Source organism: Poecilia mexicana, unplaced genomic scaffold (assembly GCF_051168715.1).
Source record: "Poecilia mexicana isolate PSO_F unplaced genomic scaffold, ASM5116871v1 scaffold_9, whole genome shotgun sequence".
Taxonomy (NCBI): Eukaryota; Metazoa; Chordata; class Actinopteri; order Cyprinodontiformes; family Poeciliidae; genus Poecilia; species Poecilia mexicana.
In genome coordinates, this window is record NW_028263378.1 from 14,076,912 (window position 1) to 14,090,934 (window position 14,023).

The 14,023-nt window shown below is 41.3% G+C and overlaps 1 protein-coding gene across 1 annotated transcript; it reads right to left on the reverse strand.

Moving 5' to 3' along the window:
- Positions 1-183: 183 nt before the first annotated feature.
- Positions 184-9,710, reverse strand: LOC106923107 (SMAD family member 4-like). The gene is made up of 10 exons (XM_088008812.1): positions 9,402-9,710; positions 6,962-7,275; positions 6,644-6,818; positions 5,444-5,698; positions 5,248-5,355; positions 5,097-5,147; positions 4,819-5,002; positions 4,249-4,417; positions 4,025-4,163; positions 184-3,722 (listed from the first exon to the last, which is right to left on the reverse strand). Exons 2-10 carry the CDS (start codon positions 7,199-7,201, stop codon positions 3,511-3,513), a joined length of 1,533 nt encoding a protein of 510 aa, XP_087864938.1. The 5' UTR covers positions 7,202-7,275; positions 9,402-9,710; the 3' UTR covers positions 184-3,510.
- Between the last annotated feature and the right edge of the window lie 4,313 nt (positions 9,711-14,023).

Consider the following 14,023-nt stretch of genomic DNA (forward strand, 5'->3'; position numbering starts at 1 on the left):
TATAATTGTCTAAGGAACATAAACACCATAATGTTCACTCAGCAGGCTGTTATGAAATACAGATTGATGCATTCAATTTAATGGGTGTCACTTCAGCTGGAGCTTTAATATAAAATCCACATTCTGATGAAGAATTAGTTTTGGAGCTACTGGCTCAATGACAAAACCCAACAGGACACCAAATGGAGAAAAGCAGTCCGTATTTAATTTCTCACATGAGAAAAACAGGTACAGTTAGATCTGAAATAGTAGTCAACATTTACTCACCCAAGCCGGCTTTCGGCTGCTACAATAACTGCAAATCATGTAAAAAAAAAAAAAAAGCAAAACAAAACAAAAAATATATATATATATACTTTCCACTTTTTAAAAAGCACACTTTTGGATTTAATTCAGCATGAATTTTCAGCAGAAAACACGGCGCTTCCTGCAGTTCCACCGGGTAAACAATCGGGGCTGGACAGCGACGGGCTTTCTGAACGACGCGACCGAAATCACCGCGACCGAAAACGCTGCTGGTCAGAAGGAACACGGCGAATTATGGAAGACATCCAGGACCAAAAGTGCCACTGATCATTTCCACCAAATATTAAATCTGAGCAAATTGTAATCAGTTAAAACTGTAATTTGCCATATGCTAAAATTATATATTTTGTGAAACTATTAATGCGTATTTAAATGAATTATTTCCTCATTTAATTATGCATTGATGACATGTTTATGTAGATTTTTAATCATGATCTAAATGATCAAATATTTACACTTAATGCATCGAATTGCAGCATTTTTGGCCCTTGATAAATGAAAATAAACTGATATTTTGACAATTAACGTTAGACAAAAAAAAAAAGCCTAAAATTCGCCAAAAGGTTTTTAAATGAAATCATTTATCTTCCTTCGAAAAGAAGTAACATCTTGCTCGTCTTTTAAACTGCTAGACCCCAGAACCTGTGTAAAATTTGGATGTTAATCAGCACAGATCAAAGGTGTGTTTGCTTTAATGTGTAATTTAAAGTAAGAAGAAGCCAAACATGGTCTGGATGTGACTTCATGTGCCTCTCCTGCTGAGCGCAACATCACCGATCTACAGCAGACTTTAACTTCGATAACTTAAATGGGAAAAGTGTTTGACCTGGATACATTCATACATGCATTTGAAAACCAAAGATATTTACATGGATTTATGAGGACAACAGAAAAACAAATGAGAAAGTATGAATGCAATCAGGGTTTTTGTTGAAAAAGGTGGCTTAGTGTTCAAATATTGTACGATCTGAATCCAATGTTCCGTTTGTAATCTGTGACTTGCTCTGAACTGACCTATTCGCTCCTTTAGTCACAGGTAAAGTGCTACAAATGAACAACAAAAAAAAAAACATCAGAAAAAGTAGGAAAAAAAAAATATGCAACTCAGGTTGAGCACAGGCTATAAATCCACGTCTTGTTTTTCTGTCAAACTTCACACAGTAAACCTGGATAAAATATGAAGGAGGAGTGCAGCTCGCTTTTGTCAGGACTCCAACCTTCGTGTCAGATATGACTGAAAACAGATTAAGATCAGGACTTCCTGGACTTTCCTCCGTTTAATGTTTACAAAAGACTGTTTTTGTTCTCAGAAATTGTCACTTCTGGTCACCAAAAACACAGATAAACCTCAATCTTTGTACTGAGATCAACATCAGTCTCTTCTCTCCCTGATTGCATCACTTCCACATTGAACAGACGAGCTTCTCTCCCGTTGAGAGGGTAAACAGCCGATTCTCTGCGGTGCCATAAAACAGAAGCTTCTTTAAAAAAAAAAAAATAAAAAATTGCATCCGTGACTAAGAGTCGGCAGGGTGAGAAGTACTGGGTTTACATGTGGTCAGGAGTTCTTTTGAGAGATTTTTACTCAGGAGTGACACAGGCTGCCTGCTGGAAAATTACAGCCCTGCCAAAGTATCGACACCACATTTTTTCCTGCTGCGACCGCAAACTTCAATAAAATTAATCGTGATCACATGTAATGTGGTGCATAATGACTGTGGAAACAGATAAAAATCGGAAGACTGAAAGCATTTGCATTCAAGCCCCTTTTTACTCCAACGCGTTTTAATGAAATCCCCTCAGAAGTCGACCAAGCAACGCAGCAGCAAACGGCTCAGTGATGAAGCTTAAAGCAGGATTAGGTTACAAAACAGCCAAAGATATTCCCATCCAACAGAGCTCAATCCATTTTTTTTTTTTTAATGGAAAGATGACACCTGGAAACCCGGACAAGGCCGACAACGTCATGAGAGAAGCCCTGCAAGGAGAGCAATAATCAGAGAAACTCTTTGGATGATCTGCAGAGATCCACAGTTCAGACAAGTTAATCTGTCTCTTCACAAATCTGGTCGATGAGGAAGAGCAGCAAGAAGAAAGCCATTACTAAGAGAAGGCCTTTTCGCAGTCTGCAGCGAGCCATGTTTGTGAAAGAAGTTGCTTTGTTCAGATGAAACCGAAACCAAACTGAGTCAACAGCCTAAAGGCCGCGAGGTGGGAGAACCTCCATCCCCACTGTGAGGCATGGCGGTGGCATCATCATGCTGTGGGAATGCTCATCTCTAGCAGTGACCGCAAAGCTGATGGGAATCAAAGCGTATTCATGTTTTAAAATGGCCTAGTCAAAGTATCTCATCAAGGGGTCCTAATACAGATGCATTACGAATGTTTAACATTTCCTGTGAATAAAAAAACAAAAAAAAAACAATGTAGAAAACATCGCATTACTCCAAGACATAAAATACCCAGATGAAATAAAAATGTGACCGTAACCTAACGAAAAGTAAAAGAAAAAGAAAAATTTTAAATCAACGATTTTAAATATGAATACTTTTGAGCACAGAGCAGGAGTTCAGCTCTTGGTCACTTATCTTGTTTAACAGAGACGATGGAAACAGAGACTTGTCTTCCCAGCACAGAGAAGTTTATCTTCAAAAAAGACAAAAAAACAAGAACAAAACGTTCGACAACAGCTGACCTGGACATGTTCAGACACGTCTCGGCTCCAGCGGCTGAAACTCTGCATCAGATAACGGCGGCTCTCTTTTGACTGCTGCAGCGATCTCCCACATCCTGTCCCGGACGCTTCCGGCTGCCAGGAAGTGATCGGCGTGACCGTCGCACCTGCAGCTGCGGGTCTGAAGCCGTCCTGGGGTAAAACCCACGCAGCTCCGCGACGGTTCGGTGAGGTCGTAGGTCGTCAGTAGCTGGTGTCCTTTATGTGCGTGTCGGTGTACAGTTTCTACAAAGTCCTACAGTTGAAGCCATGCATTAAACGTGAGCACGTAGTTTTAATAGATGGCTTTGGCTCTTGTTGCCATGAGCAACAGATGGAGCCTTAGTGCAACGCGACGCCTCGAACACACCTGACAACATTTATCTATTTTTTTTCTAATTTTTTTAAATTTTATTTACAGTCTGGAGTTCACTGAGGAAGACTAGTCACTGGCCGTGTGTGTTCAGGTGAGGACCTGCTGCTGGAGGGTCTCAGTCCAGAGGCTGGGGGTCAGCGATGGGCATGGTGTGAAGGACCTCGTCCAGGAGCTGCAGGGCTCGGTGCAGGTGGATTTCGATCCAGCAAGGGGTCTCCTTGATGCTCTGCCGGGGGTAGTCGGGCCCCCAGCCTTTAACAAAGCTCATCCTGAGAATGCAGAGCCGTCGGAGGTCATCGACCCCGATGCCGGCGGCGGCAGAGAGACCTGAAAGGAGAGGAGATGGGAGAGAAGGGCAGGGTGAGGGGCGACATTGAAACACAAAATAGTTTGAGAGAGCGCTGCACTTCTCAGAAAATTTCAAGTCTCTCTGAGAAAGCATATTCAGTCCATTCACAGAAACACCTCAGTCATTCAGAATATCATTTACTTTTAATTAACTTTAATAAAAAATGAAAAAAAAAAACAAAAACATCTAAATTCTGTGGCTCTCCGTTGCTTTCAACTTGACCGTTTTGGCCCACAAAACGGTCGTAGAAAAGCCTAAATGTGCAGTTACTGTCTCTTACTGATAGCCGGAGCGATTCCTCCGACTGATCCAGGACCAGGTATGTTCCCCGCCACGGCGGCCGCTTGAGCGGCGGCCGCCGCCTGAGCCGTGGCGGCCTGCTGCTGCATCTGTCTGTGGCACTGACGGAGATCGAACACCTGGAGGGACGGGCGGCGCTCTGAGTGCTCGTGTTGCAGACTCAAAAAGTTCGGCATGGCGACGGAGGAAAGCCGGCGACCTCACCTTGATGTACGCGCTGGGGTAGATCTTGTGAACGGCGTCTCCCGGGGCTCGGCCCGCCTCTCGGTCCAGGTAGTAACTCTGGACAAAAACCGCGTGGTCGCTGAGGCATCGCACCCACACGTCTCCCTCTCCTTTGCACTCCAGCTGGACTCCTTTACCGATGTGAAGCCTGAGGGGGGGAAAAAAAAGAAGAGGGAAAACGAGGCGTAAAAGAAACTAAATAAACTATTTAAGATGCTTCCTGCTGGGACTGAAGATAGAGATTATTTTACTGTAGTAATAGATTATTCTGACAACTAATCGGATTATAGACAGATGAAGGAAATACAAGGATGCAAAGAATGACACAAGGAAGAAAGGAAAGAATGAACGACAAGAGGGACGGAGGGAAGGAAACGAGACACAAGACAGACCAGAAGGAGAAAGGAAGCAAAGGAGAAATAAGATTCGAATTAAAGTTCGACACTGACGCAGTACAATAGGGGATAAATACATTTGCCTTAATACCATTTTGTTTTTTTAGTGCCAGTAAAAACCTGGAAAGTTCTGAAACCACCTTGAGTGTCTCACCTTGCTCTCTCAATGGCCTCAGTACGATGGACGTTACTGAGCTGGCCCAGACAGAACCGGTCCCCTCCTGAGGGGTCCACGTAGCCGTCCACCGTCACAACGGGGCAGGAAGACGGCACCTTAAACGTCTCCCCGACCTGGACGTCCATCTCGAAATAAGCAATGGAGCACCAGTAGTCAGGCGCTGGAGGGCAGGACAGAGCGGTCAGCTCATCAAAACACAAACAAGAAAATAAAAACCATGTTTTCACACTGAACCGGACAGGATTTATTCACACCTGGATGATTGGATATTGGAGGCTGAAAGGCGAGCTCATTGTGCACCGGCCCTGAAAGGAAAAAAAAAAAAAACACATCGCCGTTTTACAAAGCAAAGGCAAATTATGGCACAAATCGACTGACGAAGGTAAAGCTTCAGCTTAAAGTTACAGTAGTGTGTTGGATGTGGCATTGGAGGGTGGTGCTGCAGATGACCGTTGGTGTGGTGAGGTATGCTCGGGGGGAAGCCACTGTTCCTGGACCAGTTGGAGCTGGCACCTGTGGGGGGGGGGGAATACAGATGGAAAGGTAAGAAAAATCTACACTTCCAAGCAGACCAAGGGGAACAGCTTGCGACCGCCTTTACTGCCTGATCCTGCTGGGATGGCAGGGAAGGACTGCGCGGAGACCGACATGGACGCCTCGGCGGGCGGAAGCAGGCTCGGGGTCGGGTACGGCTCCGCCTGAGGCGGGCGGCTGCCGGACGGGGGGTGCTGGATGGTCTGGAGAGAGTGTCCACCGTCGACAGCGGGGAGAGTCGGAGGCGCGTCGAAGTCGTACTCGTCTTTTACGATCAGCGAGGAGCTGGGTCCGGAGCCGGTCAGCGTGAGGCCCGAGAGGTCTGCGGAGCGACAGAACGGGATATGAGCTGCTGAAATGAAAAGAAAGTCTGAAGGACTGACCGGAGGCAGGAAGGCGAGCTGGATTGAAGTGATAACAAAGTGGATTTCCTCCTTTTAAAACACTTTTTGCCTCCAAACACAGAACTCCTCTGAAGTTTACCCATTGTTGGCATGAATGTCGTTAATTTTGGGATGTCATTGATTTATTTGAACTGTTTTTGTCGAGAGGTGAAATGATGGCTCAAAAACAAACTTAATGTTTTTTTTTTTTTAAGAAAACAATATCTGGGTGCACTAGTTTAAATTTAACCCACAAAGAGATGGAGTTTTGGTTGAGGTCAGAGGTAGGCGATACGGACTGGATATTTTGTGGTACCGTTTGATAATGATAAAAAAAAATTATGATAGAAAAGTATTTATTACTTCTTTTTTTTTTTTAATAAAACCCTAACCCAGCATTCATAACGCCACAAACAATTATCCTGTTCTTGAAAACCGTTTGAAACTGACTTCTTCAGGACGCCGCTTACTTAAAGACGTGTGATTAAAATGCACACAGTAGCTGCACTTAATCACATACTCAGAGTTTCATATTTACTAATATTTATTGATGCCGTCATGGAACAAACAATGGAGAAAATAGTAAAAAATAAAAATTGAATAAACCCGTCATATTTTCTTTTTTTACATAATTATTCTAAATTTATTAAGACAATGACAAATGAAGATATCGCTTACGAATGCACTCTCCACAGCTCTCACTTCGAAAGCCAGAGCCGTGGCCGGAAACAAACCAGTTTGAATGAGTTTCCAATTCTGCTGGGAAGAGTCGACGTTCATTTGACCTTCATGACCAGAACGAGTCGACGAAAACCCGACCATCACTTTAAAGTGATGCTTCGTTGAAGTGAATTAAACTCAATCTAAAAGCTAGCGTGGCTCACCTATGCCAGGAGACACCACTCGTTCATAGTGGTAGGGATTGACGCACACGCTGTCGCACTTCAGGTCAAAGGCAAACTGGCAGTACTTCACATGCTTCAGCTCATTCTTGTGCAGGTCCGGCCATCGCCACAGCCGAGCGTAGATTACATGAGGGAACCCTTTACGCCCCGCAACCTGAAGAACCATCAGAGAAGCTTGGAATTAGATAATGGTTGACAACCTCGTTTTGTTTCACAAACTGAAGCGGGAGCCAACTACGTCCAAACGCCCTGCACAACTGGAGTGCGCTAGCTATTACTCAGTTTGGGGTCTATCACCTGCAGTCGTCCATCCAGAGTCCTCTGGATGGTCACACACTTGCTCGGGTGGGCGCCGTTTGTAGTGATGGCCGTGATGAGGGAGTCCAGCTCGTCTTTCTTCTCCTTCAGCTTCTTCACCAGGCTCTCGATGGCCCGTTTGGCGAACGTCTCACTCTCGCCGCCCTGCCGGTGGCACATCAGGCTGTGCACGATGCTCAGGCACGCGTCGTTGCTGGTGGGTGTGCTGGCGATGGACATCTTAGCTGGGAGGTTGTGCCGCGACTTCCTGAGAAAAACAACTGGGCCGCGCGTCGAGCGCTTCACATCGTCATCTGGACTTTTCACAAACAGGGCGAAAAAAAATGACGCAATTGATGAGAGACTGTAGATGCGAATTAGCTTGTGCTATAATCTGGTGCAGAGCGTGAAATGGTGACATTTACGTTCGGGAAGTAAACCGTTCCTTTTTAAATAAAGTTTGTTATTAGTTGTGTGACCTCGGGTCTCTCATGCTCCAAGGAGAGACGTGGCAGGATCTATGAGGAGGAGACGTGTAACTAAACATATGTATTCACAGTCATTTCAGAGCAGTTATTAGGCTGTAGTTTACCATACTTTTATTACACTCAGGTTTTTGTGTTGCTATATTACTTACATTCAACATATGTGTCTACAGTCTTTCACATTGTTTTGATTGCACAAATGTAAAAATACATTTTAAATAGGCAAATTTTATTATAGATAATTTGTACAACAAAAGATATATTTTCCATAAATTACACCACTGAATAAATTGTTCCGTTTTACAATTTTAGATGGTCAGATATGTTCCATCTGACCATCTCTTTCCTGCTGGAATCCTGAATTTCTTACTACATCCTCCAATTCTTTAATGTAATCAGTCTAAATAAAACTACTAGTTTTTTGGGGGTTTTTTTTAGGGAAAATTATATTTAGAAATCCTCATTTTTATCTTTAGGAATACTGAACACATCGTAAAGTCTGAAAACACAAATGCCTTTCCACACTTTCCATGCTTCATACAAGAAAATGTAAAGCATCTAATTTCAGCAACAAAGCGGGTTAACTAGGGTCAAAAGTCCTACTTTGATTCAACACTAATGTTATCACATTAACACATAAGTCGCTCATACAGAACATAGAAAAGGATAACAGCGATTCCTCAAATAAATCATAATTTTGTCGAGTCTGAGTGGCGTGCAGAAGGCATGAGCGCTTTTCTGCAACTCTTTAATTTTCATTTATAAGATAAACTCGGATAACACTGGCTCACCGTCAAATAAATGAGGACGACGGGGAAATCTGCAGGTAAGGGCGACGTTTAAAAAAACCTAATATGCCTTCGGTAAAAGAAAAGTTTAGGCTTTCTCGCTCGTTTGCTTACTAGCGGCGCCAGTCTGGCTGGCGTTTGTTCGAGGGAGGAGGACAAAGCTACTGCAAACAGCAGATCCGTAGCGGAAGTAAGGATATGTTCCCTTCAAAATAAAAGATGAAACACTACGATAGTAGTATACTGAAGGTCCTTTCAAAAAAAAGAAAACCTTAAGTGGCGTTTTTGTTAAAGAGATATGACTTTCTACCCAGGGTACCACATGATGAGGGAAATCCATAGATAATTTCAAAATGGAATGCTTCATTTATTTATTTTTTAATCCAAAGATTAGTTGAAACTGACATCTAAGCTATTTTAAATATTTTTATCTTTCAAGATGCATTAAAAGTTCAATGTGGTAGGTCAAAATATATTTTTAAGTTAAATAAAAGTATTTTTGCCAAATGGTCTTTGTCTGGGAAGTGTGTTTGGTTGAGATCTCCCAGGTCTTTACTATTAAAGCAGTTCATTACTGACAATTTTTAATTACTTTTGTATATGTGAAACCCCCATAACACAACATAGATGTACGCAAACTTTATAAAAGCTGTCTGCATTTCTAAAAGAGGTGTAATGCAAAATTTACTTCTCTTTGTTTATAAGAAACTCCACACAACACAAAATAAATATAACAACTACTATTATAATATTATAGTAACTACTATGGTAAATTTATGTAAATATTCAAATAATTTCTGTTTTAACATTTGCTTGTTAAAAACTTTGATCATTGATTCAGCTATGGCTGATTGACGTTTGTCACGTCAACTTGATTTTATTTTGAAAGGTACGACAGGAAGTAGCCCCGCATTAAAACTACCAGCTTAACGGCGCAACTACCTGCTACGAAAACATCAGCTAGCACATCTGAATGTTGGTAGCAGAGTAGCTAAGCATTAGCAGACATGTTTTTTTTTTTACAAATCAGTTCAACTCTGGGGAGCCTACCTTCAAAAAGTAACTACCTTTTAGAAAAGTCAGTTGGTAAATACTCTAATGCAACTGTCACGCACATTCCAGGCAAAATATTTTATTTAATAAAAATAAACAAACTGATTAAAGTACCTGAATCTCCTGGAGCGGTGGCTAGCAGGTGAAAACTGCCTCTGTCCCAAGTTGCCCTCCCAGCGGTGAAACTGCGCCAATCTAGTGCACACTCTGGGTTATCTCCCTAAATTCCTCCAATACCTTACCAAAACAGGAGGGGGAACTTCATTTGGAGAAAATTTTATCTCAACATCCCATGAAGCAAAAAAAAAAGGGCAGGATGAAATCTCTGATTTTTTTCTTTTTGTAAACTCCCACTTCAATTCTCATATCATTTCCTCCAATGGCGCGTTGCGCATGCGTCAAGCGAGCCACAGGTTTGCGAAGCAGTTCTTGAGAGTGATGGGAGAGACGGGTCCGTTCTGGGATCCGAATCTTTGGGTTACCCTGCAAAATAAGAGCCGGTGTTCTTTCAGATCACAAACAATGCATTACTTTATGCTGCTTTATGCCATTGACTTTTCGTTTTGTGTAAGTGAATACCCATTTAGAATAACCATATCAAACATATTTTTAAGCCGTGTGCTTCCTATTAATTTGTGATAAATTGAAAAGACGACTTCTTACCAGAATTTGTGCAGAAAAAGAAAATTTTACTTGTTCTATCTTGTTGACTTTGCTCTCATCTCTAATGAGAGCAAAGTCTCTAATGAGACTTTGCTCTCATTAGAGATATTTAAATACAAATATATGAAAAAGGATAAAATAATCTCCCCCTTTCCCTCCCTCTCTGTCTCTCTTGCTCTCCCTCGAGTTACTCTATCAATTAGGAGGGCACCCTGTTAACCTGAATTTATTTATGGGTTTCAGGGTGAAGGGGCACTTATCCACAGCATGAACCTGGTGTGACCTATATGTAAAAATTACACGTGGTTGACCAAAACAAGCAGATTTATTTAGTTTTATAGTTTTAGGTAAGCTTTAAATTCTAATATTACATAGTAGAACGAGAATATTAAATTCGTCTTCCGATTTGGCGGAACATGACAGTTTTATTAAACCTGCTCCGCCACAGATGCTAATTTCACAGATTATTTCCCCTCTGTGGATAATGAGGCGCTAATTACAGAGTTCAAATCAGATGCTGCAATGTTTGCTTTGGAAGAAAGGGAGGCATGTGTTTATCCTTTATTTTATCCTCTCCACATTAATGAGAACACTAGAAGCTTTTTTAAGCGCGTTCACGCACACACACACGCGCGCGCACACACACACACACACACACACATTGAAGTTTAAATGCCCCACTGATTACCAATTTGTACCAATTACAGATGTGCCGATTACCCACTGTCAAGGCTCACAGTGATGATTTATTATCAGCTTCAGCAGCTAATATTGATGCTGTGGCCCCATAATTTGACTTTAATTGTCTATAATTTTTCTCTTTGTTTCTATTTCCCATCACTCCCTCGTTCAGCTCACTTTTCTTGGGTCTTTCCATCATAAATATCCTTCAATGAGGGATAGAAAGGACCAAAAAAATGCATACTTGTAATCTCCTTCATTTCCATATCAATAGTCCTTCATTCCTAATTAGCATTCCCAAATTTATTGCTCCATACCTTTTTTCTGTCTTAATTAACTATACTGTACTTTGCAATATCTATCTATCTATCTATCTATCTATCTATCTATCTATCTATCTATCTATCTATCTATCTATCTATCTATCTATCTATCTATCTATCTATCTATCTATCTATGTGTATATATTCTTCTCCTCCAGATCTCCTCTGAACTAAAACACGGTTTTTAATTTTGATTCAATGAAAATCTGAAAATACAGGAATTCAAACGTTTTCTTTTTTTTTGTGTTACTATTATTTTTTTGTATATATATATATATATATATATATAGATAGATAGATAGATAGATAGATAGATAGATAGATAGATAGATATTTCAGATTAGCTTTGAATCATCAGATGTTGACAAAAACTGCAAGCAGAAATTGAACTTAGAATCTTATAAGGATATTTTATTTTGTCACATTGTATAAATTTAGATATTAACAAGATACAGGGTGTAATGATATGGAAATGTGAACTGAATGGACAGTAATGGAGTATTTTCTATACCGACCACCAGAGAGCAGTAAGAACTAGGACTAAAGAGCTCGTTTTGCATTGGCTGACTTCAGCGTAAGATACAAAAACAGAGAGATATCTGGACCTGGCAGAAATATCAACAGAGTAGTTTCTGTTTGAAGGAAGAAAAGAAGGAAAGAAGTCTCCTAAAGATACTAAAATAACTATACAACTCCAGAAAAAAATAAAAGGATTTAATTTATAAAACATTTTTTGCAGAATGTTCTCCGACGTTTTCTGTTCAAGTAATGCTCTTGAACAGAAAAAAGTGTTAGTTCCCACACCGAGCCTTCACCTCAGGGCTGCCAACATTTATCTGTGAACATTTACTGAATGAATGGATGGATGGATGGATGGATGGATGGATGGATGGATGGATGGATGGATGGATGGATGGATGGATGGATGGATGGATGGATGGATGGATGGATTTATGTTGTAATCAGTCACAAAGAAAGAGGGATGAATTTTATTCTGGTTTATTCTTTTCTACACTGCAAAAACACAAAATCTTCCCAAGTAATTTTGATGTAGTTTCTAGTGCAAATATCTTGCTACACTTGTAATAAGACAAAACTAACTTATAAGTAACTTTTCAGCAAGATATAGGAGGTTGTTTTAAGGCAATAATTCCTTAACATTGATGAAAAAGTTGGCAGATTATTTCACTTATAACAAAACATTTTGCCATGTTTCCTATGTCTTTTTGTTGGCTTCTGTGGTCTAATTGTGACTGTCCACAATTAGACAATTGGATTGTGTTTACAACTCACCCAGCAGAGGAACACCGTGTATTTGACATAAGTTTGTGGTATTCTTGCAGGGTTTTGATTTGGTGTCACTTGTAGTAAACATGAGTCGCTCCAGTAATCTGAATTAGAGAGACGAAAGCAAAAAAAAAAAAAAAAAAAAAAAAAACAGAAACAAAAGGTTAGAACCCTACCCAGTGTCCCTAACAATATTATTGAAAACAAGTCATACATGGTAAGTAATCCAGAGCTACAAAGGAATAGTTTAGATGACATTTGCTTGTTAGAACGGTCTAAACATAACAGATATGTTTATGCAAGACTTGAAAAAATATTCAGAGCTATTTTGCAAAGAAAAAATGTCAGTCACAAAGAAACAAGCCTGTAGGTGTGCAAAGCTGGTAGACATGCAGCTGTATTTCCAGTGGTAGGTGGTTCTGTAAAGTATTGACTCTATGGGACTGAATACAAATATAGGCCATACTTTTCAGATTTACTTTGGAAAACCATGTGTCATTTTACTTCCACGTGTTTGTTTTACCGCACAAACTCCCATTAAAAAGAGTTTTGTTATTAAATAGTGAAAAGGTTCAAGGGTTGTGCATATGTTTGCAATGCAGCATAGTTTTGAACATAATTCATATGTGAATGTCCAAACCTTTGTAACTTTTTGATGAAAATCTATATAACTGTTCAGAGGGAGTTGACAATGGTTTTGTGGTGGGAATCTTTTAAGTGACACTTCACTGACCGTCCAGATGTCCTCCCTCTAAGGTGGGCTGCTTGCTTCACTGTAACATGATGCATGCACTTGCAGATTACGGACCAGCTTTAAATTCTGCTGTCTGATGAAAAATGTTGGGAATAAATGAATGTGTGGTTTCTAAAAATATGAAACAGCGGTGGTCTCCTCTCTCAACTGGATTGTGTTTTCCGTCCGCCCACCTATTCATCCTAAAATGGTGCCCGCGCTTTCTGCTTCCCGTCGTTCCCTCGCCACCTTTAAACTCCCCACTCCTTCCTTTGAGTCTTGAACACATCACATAAATGGATGATGGATTAAATCTGAAATCTTTCCACCCTGCTGGTATTCAGGAAATTGTCCTCCCCGCGGGAAGTGGATGCAGATGGAGGGATGAATTGATGTAAATGGAGAGATAAAAATGGGAGCCAGAGAAGGTTGGTCTTGAGAGATGGGAGGTGTTTAGAAGATGGATGGATGGCTGGTGAGCATGAGAGAGACAGAGAAGGGAAGAGATGGAAAACAGGACGGAGCGCGAGAGGAGCCGAGTGAGCTGTCGGTTTGGAGATAAATCAGGGAGGCAGCGCGCTGAGGGGGGTACATGTCCACGAACGCACGTACAAACAGATGTGTGTTTTGCGATCACGCCTGAACTCACACAAGTGCAAACACAAACACGCACACTTACCCACTCGAGCACACTCTGCCCCACGGCAAAGTGGTAAAAGGCCACGGCTGATTGGGCGCTGCAGGCCAATTTCGCCCCGAGTGGCAGAGCGGTGCATGTTGGGATGTTGGGATACAAACGCATTTATCCATGAAGGCATGAGGTAGGTCACCTCTTTTCGCGCCGTCTCTCTCATCCCTCACGTCCTTCTCAACCTTTTCTTCCGTACATCCTCCTCCCTTCTTATTTGTCTTATTTTATTTTATGCCTGCAGGGCTTCTTACCTCTGCACCTCCAGAGCTCCCTTTACCTCCGTTCCTATCAATCCATCTCTCACATAGAGAGCATATTCTCCCCAGATGAAAACGGCAGCTCTTAGTTCCCCTCTCTT